Raw genomic sequence first — 18,457 nt, 5'->3', positions numbered from 1 at the left:
ACTCACTCGCAAAAGTGATACTCACTTGCTTCTATCTCAGTCCAGAAGCATGCTAGGGAATCCCCTAAAATTGTGAAAGGATTCTCGAAGAATCTTGAGTAGATTCTCGCAAAATCCTGAGAGGATTCTCGCAGAATCCCGGGAGGATTCTTCTCAGGATTCGGAGAGGATTCTTCTGAGAATTCGGAGAGGATTCTTCCCAGAATCCGGAGAGGATTCTTCCCAGAATCCGGAGAGGATTCTTCCCAGAATCCGGAGAGGATTCTTCCCAGAATCCGGAGAGGATTCTTCCCAGAATCCGGAGAGCATTCTTCCCAGAATCCGGAGAGGATTCTTCCCAGAATCCGGAGAGGATTCTTCCCAGAATCCGGAGAGGATTCTTCCCAGAATCCGGAGAGGATTCTTCCCAGAATCCGGAGAGGATTCTTCCCAGAATCCGGAGAGGATTCTTCCCAGAATCCGGAGAGGATTCTTCCCAGAATCCGGAGAGGATTCTTCCCAGAATCCGGAGAGGATTCTTCCCAGAATCCGGAGAGGATTCTTCCCAGAATCCGGAGAGGATTCTTCCCAGAATCCGGAGAGGATTCTTCCCAGAATCCGGAGAGGATTCTTCCCAGAATCCGGAGAGGATTCTTCCCAGAATCCGGAGAGGATTCTTCCCAGAATCCGGAGAGGATTCTTCCCAGAATCCGGAGAGGATTCTTCCCAGAATCCGGAGAGGATTCTTCCCAGAATCCGGAGAGGATTCTTCCCAGAATCCGGAGAGGATTCTTCCCAGAATCCGGAGAGGATTCTTCCCGGAATCCGGAGAAGATTCTTCACAGAATCCGGAGAAGATTCTTCCCAGAATCCGGAGAGGATTCTTCCCAGAATCCGGAGAGGATTCTTCCCAGAATCCGGAGAGGATTCTTACCAGAATCCGGAGAGGATTCTTCCCAGAATCCGGAGAGGATTCTTCCCAGAATCCGGAGAGGATTCTTCCCAGAATCCGGAGAGGATTCTTCCCAGAATCCGGAGAGGATTCTTCCCAGAATCCGGAGAGGATTCTTCCCAGAATCCGGAGAGGATTCTTCCCAGAATCCGGAGAGGATTCTTCCCAGAATCCGGAGAGGATTCTTCCCAGAATCCGGAGAGGATTCTTCCCGGAATCCGGAGAAGATTCTTCACAGAATCCGGAGAAGATTCTTCCCAGAATCCGGAGAGGATTCTTCCCAGAATCCGGAGAGGATTCTTCCCAGAATCCGGAGAGGATTCTTACCAGAATCCGGAGAGGATTCTTCCCAGAATCCGGAGAGGATTCTTCCCAGAATCCGGAGAGGATTCTTCCCGGAATCCGGAGAAGATTCTTCACAGAATCCGGAGAAGATTCTTCCCAGAATCCGGAGAGGATTCTTCCCAGAATCCGGAGAGGATTCTTCCCAGAATCCGGAGAGGATTCTTCCCAGAATCCGGAGAGGATTCTTCCCAGAATCCGGAGAGGATTCTTCCCAGAATCCGGAGAGGATTCTTCCCAGAATCCGGAGAGGATTCTTCCCAGAATCCGGAGAGGATTCTTCCCAGAATCCGGAGAGGATTCTTCCCAGAATCCGGAGAGGATTCTTCCCAGAATCCGGAGAAGATTCTTCCCAGAATCCGGAGAGGATTCTTCCCAGAATCCGGAGAGGATTCTTCCCAGAATCCGGAGAGGATTCTTCCCAGAATCCGGAGAGGATTCTTCCCAGAATCCGGAGAGGATTCTTCCCAGAATCCGGAGAGGATTCTTCCCAGAATCCGGAGAGGATTCTTCCCAGAATCCGGAGAGGATTCTTCCCAGAATCCGGAGAGGATTCTTCCCAGAATCCGGAGAGGATTCTTCCCAGAATCCGGAGAGGATTCTTCCCAGAATCCGGAGAGGATTCTTCCCAGAATCCGGAGAGGATTCTTCCCAGAATCCGGAGAGGATTCTTCCCAGAATCCGGAGAGGATTCTTCCCAGAATCCGGAGAGGATTCTTCCCAGAATCCGGAGAGGATCCTTCCCAGAATCCGGAGAGGATTCTTCCCAGAATCCGGAGAGGATTCTTCCCAGAATCCGGAGAGGATTCTTCCCAGAATCCGGAGAGGATTCTTCCCAGAATCCGGAGAGGATTCTTCCCAGAATCCGGAGAGGATTCTTCCCAGAATCCGGAGAGGATTCTTCCCAGAATCCTGTGAGGATTCTTCCCAGAATCCGGAGAGGATTCTTCCCAGAATCCGGAGAGGATTCTTCCCAGAATCCGGAGAGGATTCTTCCCAGAATCCGGAGAGGATTCTTCCCAGAATCCGGACAGGATTCTTCCCAGAATCCGGAGAGGATTCTTCCCAGAATCCGGAGAGGATTCTTCCCAGAATCCGGAGAGGATTCTTCCCAGAATCCGGAGAGGATTCTTCCCAGAATCCGGAGAGGATTCTTCCCAGAATCCGGAGAGGATTCTTCCCAGAATCCGGAGAGGATTCTTCCCAGAATCCGGAGAGGATTCTTCCCAGAATCCGGAGAGGATTCTTCCCAGAATCCGGAGAGGATTCTTCCCAGAATCCGGAGAGGATTCTTCCCAGAATCCGGAGAGGTATCTTCCCAGAATCCGGAGAGGATTCTTCCCAGAATCCGGAGAGGATTCTTCCCAGAATCCGGAGAGGATTCTTCCCAGAATCCGGAGAGGATTCTTCCCAGAATCCGGAGAGGATTCTTCCCAGAATCCGGAGAGGATTCTTCCCAGAATCCGGAGAGGATTCTTCCCAGAATCCGGAGAGGATTCTTCCCAGAATCCGGAGAGGATTCTTCCCCGAATCCGGAGAGGATTCTTCCCAGAATCCGGAAAGGATTCTTCCCAGAATCCGGAAAGGATTCTTCCCAGAATCCGGAAAGGATTCTTCCCAGAATCCGGAAAGGATTCTTCCCAGAATCCGGAGAGGATTCTTCCTAGAATCCGGAGAAGATTCTTTCCAGAATCCGGAGAGGATTCTTCCCAGAATCCGGCGAGGATTCTTCCCAGAATCCGGAGAGGATTCTTCCCAGAATCCGGAGAGGATTCTTCCCAGAATCCGGAGAGGATTCTTCCCAGAATCCGGAGAGGATTCTTCCCAGAATCCGGAGAGGATTCTTCCCAGAATCCGGAGAGGATTCTTCCCAGAATCCGGAGAGGATTCTTCCCAGAATCCGGAGAGGATTCTTCCCAGAATCCGGAGAGAATTCTTCCCAGAATCCGGAGAGGATTCTTCCCAGAATCCGGAGAGGATTCTTCCCAGAATCCGGAGAGGATTCTTCCTAGAATCCGGAGAGGATTCTTCCCAGAATCCGGAGAGGATTCGCGCCTGAATCCAGGAAGGATTCTCGCAGAATCCTGAGATGATTTTTGCTGAATCCAATAAGGATTCTCACAGAATCCGATAAGGATTCTCACAGAACCCTGGGAGGATTCTCGCAGAATCCTGGGAGGATTCTCGCAGAATCCTGGGAGGATTCTCGCAGAATCCTGGGAAGATTCTCGACAGAATCCTGGGAGGATTTTTGACAGAATCCCGAGAGGATTCTCGACAGAATCTTGAGAGGATTCTCGACAGAATCCTGAGAGGATTCTCGACAGAATCCTGAGAGGATTCTCGACAGAATCCTGAGAGGATTCTCGACGGAATCCTGAGAGGATTCTCGACAGAATCCTGAGAGGATTCTCGACAGAATCCTGAGAGGATTCTCGACAGAATCCTGAGAGGATTCTCGACAGAATCCTGAGAGGATTCTCGACAGAATCCTGAGAGGATTCTCGACAGAATCCTGAGAGGATTCTCGACAGAATCCTGAGAGGATTCTCAACAGAATCCTGAGAGGATTCTCGACAGAATCCAGACAGGATTCTCCCCAGAATCCTGACAGGATTCTCCCCAGAATCCTGACAGGATTCTCCCCAGAATTCTGACAGGATTCTCCCCAGAATTCTGACAGGATTCTCCCCAGAATTCTGACAGGATTCTCCCCAGAATCCTGACAGGATTCTCCCCAGAATCCTGACAGGATTCTCCCCAGAATCCAGACAGGATTCTCCCCAGAATCCTGACAGGATTCTCCCCAGAATCCTGACAGGATTCTCCCCAGAATCCTGACAGGATTTTCCCCAGAATCCTGACAGGATTTTCCCCAGAATCCTGACAGGATTTTCCCCAGAATCCTGAAAGGATTTCCCCAGAATCCTGAAAGGATTCTCCTCAGAATCCTGAAAGGATTCTCCACAGAATCCTGTGAGGATTCTCCCCAGAATCCTGAAAGGATTCTCCCCAGAATCCTGAAAGGATTTTCCCCAGAATCCTGAAAGGATTTTCCCCAGAATCCTGAAAGGATTTTCCCCAGAATCCTGAAAGGATTTTCCCCAGAATCCTGAAAGGATTTTCCCCAGAATCCTGAAAGGATTCTCCCCAGAATCCTGAAAGGATTCTCCCCAGAATCCTGAAAGGATTCTCCCCAGAATCCTGAAAGGATTCTCCCCAGAATCCTGAAAGGATTCTCCCCAGAATCCTGAAAGGATTCTCCCCAGAATCCTGAAAGGATTCTCCCCAGAATCCTGAAAGGATTCTCCCCAGAATCCTGAAAGGATTCTCCCCAGAATCCTGAAAGGATTCTCCCCAGAATCCTGAAAGGATTCTCCCCAGAATCCTGAAAGGATTCTCCCCAGAATCCTGAAAGGATTCTCCCCAGAATCCTGAAAGGATTCTCCCCAGAATCCTGAAAGGATTCTCCCCAGAATCCTGAAAGGATTCTCCCCAGAGTCCTGAAAGGATTCTCCCCAGAATCCTGAAAGGATTCTCCCCAGAATCCTGAAAGGATTCTCTCCAGAATCCTGAAAGGATTCTCCCCAGAATTCTGAAAGGATTCTCCCCAGAATCCTGAAAGGATTCTCCCCAGAATCCTGAAAGGATTCTCCCCAGAATCCTGAAAGGATTCTCCCCAGAATCCTGAAAGGATTCTCCCCAGAATCCTGAAAGGATTCTCCCCAGAATCCTGAAAGGATTCTCCCCAGAATCCTGAAAGGATTCTCCCCAGAATCCTGAAAGGATTCTCCCCAGAATCCTGAAAGGATTCTCCCCAGAATCCTGAAAGGATTCTCCCCAGAATCCTGAAAGGATTCTCTCCAGAATCCTGAAAGGATTCTCTCCAGAATCCTGAAAGGATTCTCCCCAGAATCCTGAAAGGATTCTACCCCAGAATCCTGAAAGGATTCTTCCCAGAATCCTGAAAGGATTCTACCCCAGAATCCTGAAAGGATTCTCGCCGAAAGGATTCTCGACAGAATCCAGAAAGGATTCTCGCAGAATCCTGGAAGGATTCTCGCAGAATCCTGGAAGGATTCTCGCAGAATCCACGCCATTCACAGCTTCTTGAAATGCCCGCATACAATTTTGTTCCATACTCATTTTGGCATCAGGAATGACATTCTCCTTACATTATTTTTCTTTTTCTACGACTTTCTTCAGAAACTTTAGAAAGTACACCAACACCAAAATATATATTTAACGGTACTGAATAAACCAGACTTCTAAATCGGGACCCGTTTAGTCGAGAACCACTGATCTTCTTAGTAACCGTTCCGATCTGAGGAAGTTTTGCCCGGGAAACAGGTGATTTCTCTGAGTAGGCTGACATATGGTGTAAGTGGTGAAAACACATAAATTACCAGCCAGACTGTATGTTGGCTTAACCAGAGTACAATCATTGCGATGTTCGGTGTATACAAGGAAATGTGGGTGGGCGTGGGCAGGCGATGAAGAGATGAAGGGATGCTAGATGAGAGAACATTACCTTGTAACACACTTCGATATGATGATGGTTCATGCATGACTACACTACATTGGTTGTACATAAGGGTATTACAAAGGATCTAAGTTAAATGAGAATACTTTCATGTAATGGATGAAGTACAACAATGCCTTTTATCTAAACGATAATGAGTTCGTATTGTATGTGCTGTAACATAGAAGACTAATTGATGATACGAGCATAACAAGCCTTTCATTGGATCGAATAACAAATGATAAGCATCTTCATAGCTTTACCTTTAATAGGCACCACTTCGCTCCGAGATGAGAAGCATCCTGCAAATATTCCTCACTGAACATTATCGCGGCAAAAGCCATGAAAACGATTTATTGAATTTAATTAATAATTAGAGCACGGCTCCTGGCAGGCTTCACGTGGGGTCGCTTGTTGTAATTTATGTTCTCCCACGATACGTTTCATGCCCGGTTTCCCCATTTGCCGGGTGGTCAATCGGCCCGGCCAGTCAGTCCGTTGGGATGGTATCAGCTTGCAATTGAATTAGTGTGATTAGTGTGAGTTTTCTTCTTTTTCTTCCCGCTCCACAGAATACCGACCTCTCGCAGTACATGGAACGGCATCCGGGTGGGCTGGACCATCGGAACGTGCGGTTGTTTCTGTTTCAGCTGCTACGAGGGCTATCCTATTGCCATAAGCGACGAGTCCTGCATCGGGACGTGAAACCTCAGAACCTGCTCATCAGCGAGATGGGCGAACTGAAGCTGGCCGACTTTGGGCTGGCCCGTGCCAAGAGTGTTCCCAGTCATACCTACTCGCACGAGGTGGTCACGCTGTGGTATCGACCTCCAGGTTAGTGGTTGAGGGATTGAGAGTTTGAAAATATGTGAAGTAATTTCTTGCGTTCATCCGTAGACGTACTACTAGGGAGTACCGAGTATTCAACCTCGCTCGACATGTGGGGTGTCGGGTGCATTTTCGTGGAAATGATCACGGGCATGCCAACGTTCCCCGGCATCCGGGACACGTACGACCAGCTGGACAAGATCTTCAAAATCCTCGGAACGCCCACGGAGGAAACGTGGCCGGGCGTAACGCATTTACCGGGCTATAAGCTGCATATGTTAGGTAACGTCTTTCACCATGACACCAACTTTCCCAATACTCATTGTTTTTATTCTCCAGGTTTCTTCAAGTCCCGCAAGCTAGGTTTAAGTTTTCCCCGCCTGTACGATATTATCGAGGGTGAAATGATGGCTAGTGCTTTCCTACAGCTGAATCCAGACAATCGGATAAGCGCCGACGAGGCGCTACGACATCCGTACTTTGCTCCGTTGCCAAAAAAGTTATACGAACTGCCGGATGGTAAGATCTTAAGCATTGACATCTATGTCAATCCACATGAAAAGTAATCAAAAGTTCGGATGTTAGGGCATTTTTTATCCAATCATTTTATTTGAAATTAGGCTGTGACTTCACAAGCAAATTCGTAAGTCACCATGAATAAAACTATTCTTTCACACTATTCTTTGAGTAGTTTTGAAGTTTTTTTATACTTGAAATACTACATATGTTTACAATTTCTACAAGAACATTTTTACTCAAAGTTCATAACGTGTTCAGAAGTCCACTAAAACCTTAAGGGGACGACTGTTATCCACGAAGACTTTCTTTTTAAAAGAGTTAGGGGGACTTTGTCTATGAGCCTGTTCGTAGAGAAACTCGCAGGAGAATTCCTGATAAAATCTAAATCCACAGATAAACAGACGCAACACTCCTAAAAACAACTTGGAACAAGAATTCAGTAACAAATTTTGAAACGTCGTTTTCAAAATTTGTTACTGAATTCAACGATCAATTCTTCTGCGATCCTTCTACCAGAGACGCTAGTGTTCGATCGCTTTGACGTTGCTGAATGATGCAAATGAAAATTACAGGTGATTTGTGTAGTAATGTGCGTGTTAGATAAACGTCAAATCGATATCCATCTTGCAGTGCTGAAAAATTCATTTCGTCATATCTAAATTCAATCACCAACAGCTCATTTTAGAAGCTGAACCTGAGAATATGGTATATGAAAAACTTGTGCGGCTAGATCAGTTCTGCAAGAAAGTCACGGAAAAACCGTTATTTTTTTAATATTTAAGGTAAATGTCACGGACTATTTATGAAAAATGCCAAATGATATTCACCGTGAATATCATTTGCATTTTTCGAAGGTAGTCCGTGACATTTACCTTAAATATTCGAAAAATAACGGTTTTTCCGTGACTTTCTTGCAGAACTGATCTAGCCGCACAAGTTTTTCATATACCATTTTCTCAGGTTCAGCATCTAAAATGAGCTGTAGATGATTGAATTTAATTATGACGAAATGAATTTTTCAGCACTGCCATCTTGGCCGACAGTGTCTCGCGTGGTTCTACTAACAGGTGGCAGTGTGCTCATGCAAAAGACTCCGGGCAAAAGTATTTGATGAATTTTCTCTAAGACTAAGAGTTACGTCTGTTTGTCTGTGCTAAATCTTTGGTGGGATTAATAATAAATTGTTTTGAATAATTCCTGAAAAAAAATCCCTGAAGCAATTATTGAATGAATATCACGAGGACTGGTATAAACACAAAGTGATCTGGCACTGCTGTCATTTGGGCTGTTTAGCGAATAAAGTATATAAAATATTTGGACTCGAGTCGGACATTGTCCTGTAGATGGGCTAGATCACGTCCGAAACCGGTCGACGAAATAGTAGTTTACGCAACAAGGTGCAGAATGAAGATTTTTACAGCACGAGCCGTGCATTTATCCAACGAGGCTTGCCGAGTTGAATAATTACGAAGAGTGTTGTAAAAATCGAGTTCTGCACCGAGTGAGTACAACATTTTTTGCAATTTCATAAATTACCGCTTGAGGATAGTTTTTGACAAAACTTTTTCACTGGACTGTATCCTGATGTTCAAAGCCATACTTAAGAAAGTCTGATCAGTGAAGCGGACCTGGTGTGATGGTTAGAACACTTGACTATCACGCCGAGGACCTGGGATCGAATCCCACTCCCGACAAACTCGCAAAATGTGAGTTCTTCCTTCGGAAGGGAAGTAAAGTGTGGGTCCCGAGAAGAACTAGCCTAGGGCTAAAAATCTCGTTAATACAGATAAAGGGGCTGTCCATAAACCACGTGGTCATTTTTTTGAGACTTTTGCGACAATAGGATACTGCAAGATGACGTCTTGAAGCCGTGCACTGACAGTTCAGCGAGCTTGTTTACATGGACTCGGTCTCTGACGGAGATCCGGCAAAACTGTTTTTCGATACAGTTTCAGCAAAACGGTAATTAGACGATTGGTTTTGTACTAGTCGAGTTGAATAATCAGTATTTTCATATCATAATGGTTTCGGGACGGAAAATGTAAATTTAATTTTCGTCGCGCGTTATAAATTCTAACACCTTGTAAACAAGCTCGCTGAACTGTCAGACAAAGTGAGGTTAGATCAGGTGCTTGCAGTATCCTATGAGCCTCTGTACGAATTTGCCCTGTCCTGCTCATTCCCACAGAAAATTTGAAAACAGCGCGCACAGTAAAAGTCACATTTGACTTTTACTGTGCGCGCTGTTTTCAAATTTTCTGTGGGAGTGGGCAGTACACCAGATTCGTGCAGAGGCTCATAGACTTACAACATATTTCTCTAGGTCAAACCGTTTTTGATCTGCAGCCGGTTGGTAATGAACCGGTTCTAAAGTGCGCAAGCTTTATTGAGAGTAACTATGGCAACGGCGCCGAGTTTCAAGGAGAGTTGCAGGTTTTTTCTAGGATCGTTTCAGGGGGTGTACAAGGGAGTTTCAGTGCTTTAAAGGGGGTTGGAGACAGAGTTTTCGTCTTTCTGGATGCAACCTCGCTGGTCTAGAACACGTTCATAAAGATCAATTTTCTCGGCTGGGCTAATGTGATCCACCCGTCTCCAAAGGGTTGAGGAATGATTAATAGTAAATAATAGGTTATATGAGCCTCAGGCAGGGTTGTAAAATGTCACTAAAATGACATTTCGTTATTTGCACATCCCTGCACCCCGTAAAAAATGTGTATCGAGGATGTCGTTATTTTATCATGTCTAACTAGCATTATTGAAGGTTTTGGTTCATGGGCAGAAATTCGCACTGGAAATAGTAGAACTGGAAAATATCATTACATTTTTTCCATGACATTTAAGTTTCTGTGAGTCTCGGGTACGTTTCAAGGGGATTCAAAAGTATCTTCAGGGACGTTTTAGTGATGTTTCCAACGGCATAAGGGGGTTTCATTAATGTTTATGGGCGCTTTAGGGCGTTTCAGGTGTTTTCGGGAGCACTTCAAGTTTTGTCAAACGGCTTCAGGAAGTTTAAGTGGGGTTTGAAGAACATATTAGTGGGTTTCTGGAGATTTTCTATACCTCCAATCCAAACCTGTTCCTATAATGATCTGGACACAGATATGTGGCTATAGCTCTACAATAGATTGATAAAATAGTTTAAAATTTTACTGAAAATACTTAGGTTTATTATTTATCGATGTAATTGTAATACCTTTAGCTGTAGCTCAAAAACTAGAAAAGGTGCTTTCGAGAACTTCACCCATACAAGAAAATGCCGATTTAAGCGTAACATAATAAATGGATGCTGCCTTATTCACGTTCTACTGTCTCATTGCTCCACAACTGTATTTATATACTTCTAAATTGACTACAGATTTTCATGGAATTTTATTGGTAGTATAAATAATTTAAACGTATGTTTAGCAAAATTACCGTGCTTTCAGATTATTGCAGATACAGGCTTTACTCAAAAGTAATCTGAAAGAATTATAATATTATATTGTGTGCTATTGAGATGTTTTTATTTGTTTCTACAAAAAAAAATCTAGAAGGGTTTTGACCATTAAGAATTTTGATGCATTACATATCGAATATTCCCTAAATGGCTTTTCATTAGCAATTGCAATGAAAGATCTTAAGGACAAACGTGATGAAAGCCCGCTTCAACAGTTCATCAAAACTTTAGACGCACAAATCGTAAGAAGCAAGTTTCAAATAACTGCATTTCATTATTCTGTTCTTGCTCACTTGTAATAAGCTTAAAATAAGAAGATCAGGTGCGCTGGTTTTGTTTATGATGAGATTTGTGCGCTCGAAATCGTGAGTAGGTGCCAAAGTCGGCCATTGTGGCGGCCATTTTGGGATCCTAACAAGTCTGTCCTTAAGCATGTAACACTATAACCTTATCATTTGATGCTGAAGAAACTAGTTATAAGCTGAAAAGCTAATAGAAAAAAATTACAATGACAACTTCCAGTATGCAATCTACGAATTACTAACTACTTGTACTTACCGGTCAGGCTAAGGCCGGGGTGGCCTCTGCTGTACATAGTAGCCGCCTCCATTCAACTCGGTCCATGGCTGTTTGTCTCCAGTTCCGCACTCTGCGTAGGGTCCGCAGATCGTCCTCCACTTGGTCGACCCACCTAGCTCGCTGCGCTCCACGTCTTCTTGTACCGGTCGGATGACTCTCGAGAACCATTTTAGTCGGGTTGCTATCCGACATCCTGATGGCGTGACCCGCCCACCGTAGCCTCCCGATTTTCGCGGTATGGACGATGGTTGGTTCTCCCAGCAGCTGATGCAGCTCGTGGTTCATTCGCCTTCTCCAAGTCCCGTCTTCCATCTGCACTCCGCCGTAGATGGTACGCAACACCTTCCGTTCGAAAACTCCAAGGGCGCGTTGGTCCTCTGCACGTAGGGTCCATGTTTCGTGCCCATAGAGGACGACCGGTCTAATCAACGTTTTGTAGATGGTTAACTTCGTGTTACGGCGAACTTTATTCGATCGTAGAGTTCTGCGGAGTCCAAAGTAGGCACGATTTCCTGCCACAATGCGCCTCTGAATTTCTCTGCTGGTGTCGTTGTCGTCGGTTACCAGTGAGCCCAAGTACACGAATTCTTCAACCGCCTCGATTTCATCACCGTCGATATGAATTCGGGGTGGCGGGCGCGGTGATTCCTCCCTGGAGCCCTTTGCCATCATGTACTTTGTCTTCGACACATTAATGACTAATCCGATTCGCCTGGCTTCACTCTTTAGTCGGATGTACGTTTCCGCCATCGTCTCAAATTTACGAGCAATAATATCAATATCATCGGCGAAACCAAGCAGCTGAACGGACTTCGTGAAAATCGTCCCACTCGTGTTTATCCCCGCTCTTCTTATTACACCCTCCAAAGCATTGTTGAACAGCAAGCACGAAAGACCATCACCTTGCCGTAACCCTCTGCGAGATTCGAAGGGACTCGAGAGTGTCCCTCATACTCGAACTACGCACATCACTCGATCCATTGTCGCCTTGATCAACCGTATCAGTTTATCCGGGAATCCGTATTCGTGCATAATCTACTAGTAATGACTAACTAATAGTAGAGCTGTCACAGCTTAACTCATCTGCACCATCTTAAATTGCTTGTGAGCAAAATCAACTTCCCAAGCTGGGAAGTTCCATAATGTTCCATCTGAAACATGCAACTTGAAAGTTTACTTCATCGTGGTCGTGGACAATCGAACTTTTGATTACTGCCATTACGTAACACGCAACCGTACTAAACTTTCCACTCCCATTTCAGAAACGTCCATCTTCACGGTGGAAGGTGTGTACCTGCATCCGGAGCCCAACCGCCACCATCAACACCATAAATGAGAGTTAAGACAAAGTAAAACCCTAGATGCAATACGTTATTATTGTTAGTAGTGAATGCACGTGCACAATGTGCCACCCCCCGTTCTGCGTTCTGTGATCATGAAACATAAAAACAAAAATGTGTGTAAGAGTAACTGTAGGAAAGAAAGAGAGAGAGCGAAATGCCGCGATGACGCGCGACTTGCCGCGCAACGGATTCAACGTTCTTTGTGGTAAATGCGTTACGCAATTGTTACAAAGTTGTTGAATTAAGTTTATAAAACCTAATGAAAACGGAAATACCGAGTATTGCCACTAGAGACACATTTTTTTTTGTACGGATGGCTCTAGTGAGAATGAGACACGACAAACGAAACGATGAGCAACAATTTGTGGATTAGGAGATAATTACACACTCTGAAACTAGGCAAAATGAGGACCAGCATTCGGCGCAACGAGTGGAGTAATCTTACCAATGCTACACTGATAAAGGGACATCAACATGTGCTGCTGTCCAGTCCAGGCAGAACATGCTATATCAAGTTAACTAGCTAATCAGTAATTAACCACCTAACTAAAAGGAAGAGATCTACACTTTCAGCAACCGAGTAGAGTGGAGTTGTTGAATCTAGGGAAATAATAACCTCCAAAGGTAGACAAAATGGAGCTTGTCCACTCACCCGCATTTCGATTGCGATTTTAACTAGATATCGATCATCATCAAACAAAAAAGCATACATCAAAATCATCATCAGTAGCTGCGCAATCCTAGGAATTTCATTCATTTCAATTTTTTTAAAGCAATCTTTTTTAGATTAACATAATTAACGCAAAGAAAATGTATTACTAGGTTGGATTATCCTTTTTTGTATCATTTCTGCATCCAACTGTCCCAAATGTTTTAGTTATAGTTATGTTTTAAATTTCATCTTTGAATTATGTTCACTAGGGGAAAATGTATTAATTCATTAATGAAAAAAAAAAATGTTTCACTGTGAAATGTGAACGAATAAGACACACACATAAGCGCGCAGGTTCAGTTCCTGCCGTGGTTGAGATCTCACCCGGAACACGGTGGAGACACTTTGTGGAATACAAAAGAACGAATGAACGAACGCGAGAAAGAGAGAAAATTTTAGGAAAAAAAAGTGATTTCAACAACAAAGATAAGTAAAAAAACAATCAATTGAATTTTCGTTTTTTAGTTTCATTTCATCATCACTTGAAGTTTGTCCCGCGTTTCGCGTGTTCGCGAAACAATGATTAATACCAAGCTTTGAAATAATAATTAAACTTCGCAAACATGTTGAACTTCTATGAAATTGTAGAATCTATCGCTGTTTAGTTACAGCGACATCTTGTTCAATGATCCGACTCAAATCCGAGGGAACAACATTTTCCATAGCTCCCATTTCTGAAAGCCGTACGGTGAAGATCTGGTTTACTGTCGACCGGCCGTCGATGAAGTTGGCTTGATAACTTCCCTGGAACTCATTCGTTTTACGTAACAGACGACGGAAGATGATTTGTAGGCGGCATTCACAATGATAATCGCTCTGAAGTTCTCACTATCCAAATGATCGCCTTTCTTGTGAATGGGACATTGTTTCCCTGTAACTCCTCCAGTAGCTGTTCGGTTTCTTCTATGCTGACTATCAACCGGTGCGGGTAGGTGTTCCCATTTTGATGAGTTCAGCTGTGATACCATCCTTACCAGGTGCATTGCAGGCTTTGAGTTGGTGAATGACATCCATGACTTCCCTCTGGATAAGATTTCAATCATCTTTGGCCTCTGCTACAATGAAGAAGTCATTTTTTTCCTTTGCCTTGATTTTCGATGCCTACGTTCTCCACACCATTCAGGTTCTCATCGATGTGTTGCTTTCATATTTCAATCACTGCACGCTCGTCAGTCAAAAGATTCCCGTCCTTATCCCTGCATATTTCGGATCGTGGAACGAAGCCGTTGCATGATGCTTTGAGCTTCTGGTAGAACTTCCTTGTTTCTTGAAAACGACATAGCAGTTCCATTTCCTCGCACTCCGCTTCTTTCAGGCGGAAAAGAGGGGTCTGCTGCTCCCAATTCAGCTTGCATCGTTCAATGTTCTGTCGGGTTCCGTGCTGCAGCATTACCGCCATTGGTGCGTTCTTCTCGAAAACTTCTCTACACTCTTCATCGAACCATTCGTTCCGTCAACTCCTTTCCGCGTACCCGATGGTGCTCTCGGCTGCATCGATGATGGCTGCTTTTACTGTACTCCAAGCACTCCCCTAGAGTCGCTCTGAGTTGTAACGTGGTGGTCGTAGGTACCGTACAGTATTGATGACGGAGAGTTTTTGGCGTAGCTTGTCCATGTTGTGGTCAGACTCGAAGTTAGCGCCACGATAGGTTATATCGGAGAATTACCATCCATCGCTCAGAACTTGGTTGATTTGGGATTCCATATGCTATACAAGCATAATGGTGATATCCATGCGTAAAAATAAGGAAACCTAGAAGAAGATGCTATGAATGGGCACAGCCGATTTTTCTTATTAAGGTGCTTATGGGTTTCACTCCTTTCCGCTCAGTCAATTCTGTGTAAAACTTGAAAACTCCACTCAACAGTTGCGTACTTTTGGATAACAATTAAAAAGGCACAAGAGTTTCAAAGTTCATTTTGGAATATTCTGATATGTTTTCCTCATTATTACGTATCATTTACTCATATTTCAGGTAGAGTTCCAGAATGCGTGATGGAATTAGAAAATATTCAAACTGAATATTCATTCAAATATTAAAATATTTCGTTTTCTCAGTTTTGTTTTTCTTTATTTCTAACTTTCCGAAAGCTTTTCTTTGATTTTTCACTACACCTCATTTCCGCGCATAGATTACCTACACGACAAAGCATGCAAGAGTGAAGCTAGGACAACTAAACAAACTCCTCAGGGACAGATTATACGGTTGTCGTTATACTGCGTATTTGTACCAAAAGAGAAACATGTTCCAAATCCTCGTTGACTGATTCAGCAATTTCACACACAAAAAAAAACTCTAAACCACTCAAACCTTGCAGCATCAGAACGAATCTCAATTCCTAATCCAAATCCGTTTTCAACCAACTTCGACTTAAGTTGTCCCGCCTAGAACCGTACGGTAGTGGTGGTTACAATCCACAGTAGAATCTACGATAGAAAATATCAACTGACGACACTCAATCTGAAGACTAGCACAGCTTAACCGAATTTCATCCATCCTAGCGTTACTCCCGTTAAAGATCTAGCATCTCGTTACACTCATTCACTCCATTAGGCGCTACGTAGTATCAAAAGAAATCTTTGTAGTGAACGAATTTCCCCGATAAATTTAGAGCCACAAGCTACCCAGCATAACAATACTAAAGACTTTCCGCGTTCCTCTAGAATCTAGCCACGTATTAAACGTAAAAAAATCGAAATCGGTTGCGTTTGATTTATTGCTCAAAGTTTCGTTGAAGTTCATAGAAAGAAACAACATTTTACCATTAACGACGAATTGATGATCTAGTTCTAGTAGGTAGTAGTAGCACTAACAACCAACACACAAAGGGACAAAGACAACTATGATAATGAAAAGCAGTAAGAAAAAAAAAAGAACAAAATACAATTAACTGAAATCAAAATTAGTAGAAAAAGGTTGAAAATTAGAAAAACAAAAACTGTCGAACCTAAACAGTTTCGCAACAGAAACCACTGAAACTATTGGGAATCGTAGAGGAGTAGATAGTAGCCTATAAAAAAGTCATCATTCCAAATGGGGTTTCCTGGATAAACGGATTTGAAAACAATGATACTTGTCCATGTCTCAATTGTAGATTTTTAGCAGTACATATTGGAAGACCGAAAAGACCTCTAGGAAGCCGTAATCCTAGAGGAACAACTGTGATATGTGCAATTTGTTAACTGTCAATTAAATCGACGCACTTGGCCCGTGACGGAAGCAGATCACCTTGTCGTGGTTCGTCACGGTGTAAGATCTGCCAAATAATTCTTACCTGACCGGTCAGACTAAGGTCTGAGTGTCCTCTGCTGTACGAAGGAGTCTTCTCCATTCAACTTGGTCCATGGCAGTGTGTCTCCAGTTCCGCACTCTGCGAAGGGTTCGCAAATCTTCCTCTACTTGATCGACCCACCAAGCTCGCTGCGCGTGTCTTTTTGTACCGATCGGATGACTATTGAGAAACATTTTAGTCGGGTTGCTATCAAACATCCTGATGACGTGACCCGGCCATCGTAGCCTTCTGATTTGCGCGATGATGCAGCTCGTGATTCATTTGTTTTCTCCACATTTCGTCTTCCATCTGCACTCCGCCGTATATGGTACGCAACACCTTCCGTTCGGAAACTCCAAGGACGCGTTGGTCCTCTGCTCGTATAGTAGTCCAAGCTTCGTGCCCATTGATGGCTCCCGGTCTAATCAGCGTCTTGTAGATGGTCAACTGCGTGCGACGACGAACTTTGTTTGATCGTAGAGTTCTGTGAAGTCCAAAGATCGCTCAATTTTCTGCTGCAATGCATTTCTGAATTTCTCTAGTATTGTTGTTGGCAGTCACCAGTGAGCCTAAGTACACGAATTTCATCATCGGGATTGCGAGCACTTTGAATCCTCCCTAGAGCCCTTTGCCATCATGTATTTTGTCTTCGACACATCAATTACTAATACGATTCGCCTGGCTTTATTCTTTGGTCGGATGTACGTTTCCGCCATCGTATCAAATTTGCGATCTATTATATCAATATCATGGGCAAAACCAAGCAGGCTGAAAATCATACCACTCGTGTTTATCCCCGCTCTCTTTATTACACCATCTAATCTAAAGCAATGTTGAACAGCAAGCACGACAGACCATCACTATGCCGTAACACACTGCGAGAGTCGAAGGGACTCGAGAGTGTCCCTGATGGATATTCATACTACGCACATCACTCGATCCATCGTCGTCTTGATCAATCGTGTCAGTTTATCCGGAGATCCGTATTATTCGTGCATAATCTGTCATAGCTGATCTCGTTCGATTGTATCAAACGCCGATTTGGAATCGATGAACAATTGATGTGTGGGCACGTTGTATTCACTGCATTTCTGCAACACCTGGCGAATGGCGAACATCTGGTCCGTTGCAGCGATACGTTCACTCATTAATCCAACCTGATATTGCCCCACGAACTCTCTTGCAAGAGAGAGTAGCTTTCAAGCAGCGCTCAGGAGTATGATCGCGCGATAATTCCAGCAACCCAATTTGTCGCTCTTTTTGTGGGTGGAACACACGATCTTCTCCATCAATTCCTCCGCCGGAGGACCTCCGGTAATACTTTTTCCTCCCAAATCTTGGTAGGTAATGATACAGTGTAGTTCTCTCACCAGTGCTTCTCCATTGTATTTTAGAAGCTCGCTTGGTAGTTGATCTGTTCCAGCGACTTTGCTATTTTTCAACATCCTCAATTTCTTGGAGATCATAGGCCGGAAATCTTACATTCTCCGCACGTACTCCTATATCTGTTACCGCGCTGCCTTCGGGGCTGGCAACATCGCCATTAAGATGCTCATCGTAAGGGGCTGTCCATAAACCACGTGGTCATTTTTTTAGGACTTCTCAACCCCCCCCCCCCCCCCGCGTGGTCATTAGTCCATACAATTTTTTTTATTCGTCCATACAAAATGGTCATTGGCCGAACCCCCCCCCCCCCCCCTCATGACCACGTGGTTTATGGACAGCCCCTAATGCTGTAGCCACCTCTCGACCACCCCACGCTCGCTCGTGGGAAGACTCCCGTGATTGTCTCGGTACATGTCGGCTTGTGGCACAAAGCCTCTTCGCAAGTGGTTCAGCTTCTTGTGGAACTTCTGCGTGCCCTCAGTGCGATACAGCTCTTCCTTCGTCTCGTGATCTTGCTGGCGTTTCTTCATCCGAACGACTGTGTTCTGCCTGTTCCGCGCTTGTCTATAACGTGCCTCATTCGTCC

The 18,457-nt window shown here is 44.5% G+C and overlaps 1 protein-coding gene across 2 annotated transcripts in view; it reads left to right on the top strand.

Annotated features, from left to right (window-relative positions):
• LOC115263181 (cyclin-dependent kinase 14-like) overlaps window positions 1-13,663 on the top strand; it is a 632,917-nt gene extending 619,254 nt beyond the window's left edge. For both annotated transcript variants that reach the window (XM_062852660.1, XM_062852661.1), the window contains 4 exons: window positions 6,368-6,629; window positions 6,693-6,905; window positions 6,963-7,142; window positions 12,420-13,663. In XM_062852660.1, the coding sequence (XP_062708644.1) occupies window positions 6,368-6,629; window positions 6,693-6,905; window positions 6,963-7,142; window positions 12,420-12,493 (729 nt within the window). In that variant the 3' untranslated portion in view covers window positions 12,494-13,663. The remainder of the gene's footprint in view (window positions 1-6,367; window positions 6,630-6,692; window positions 6,906-6,962; window positions 7,143-12,419) is intronic.
• Window positions 13,664-18,457: the final 4,794 nt, after the last annotated feature.

Source organism: Aedes albopictus, chromosome 2, assembly GCF_035046485.1.
Source record: "Aedes albopictus strain Foshan chromosome 2, AalbF5, whole genome shotgun sequence".
Lineage (NCBI taxonomy): Eukaryota > Metazoa > Arthropoda > Insecta > Diptera > Culicidae > Aedes > Aedes albopictus.
Note: the sequence above shows the minus strand (reverse complement) of the source record. Positions and strands in the feature narration are given on the sequence as shown.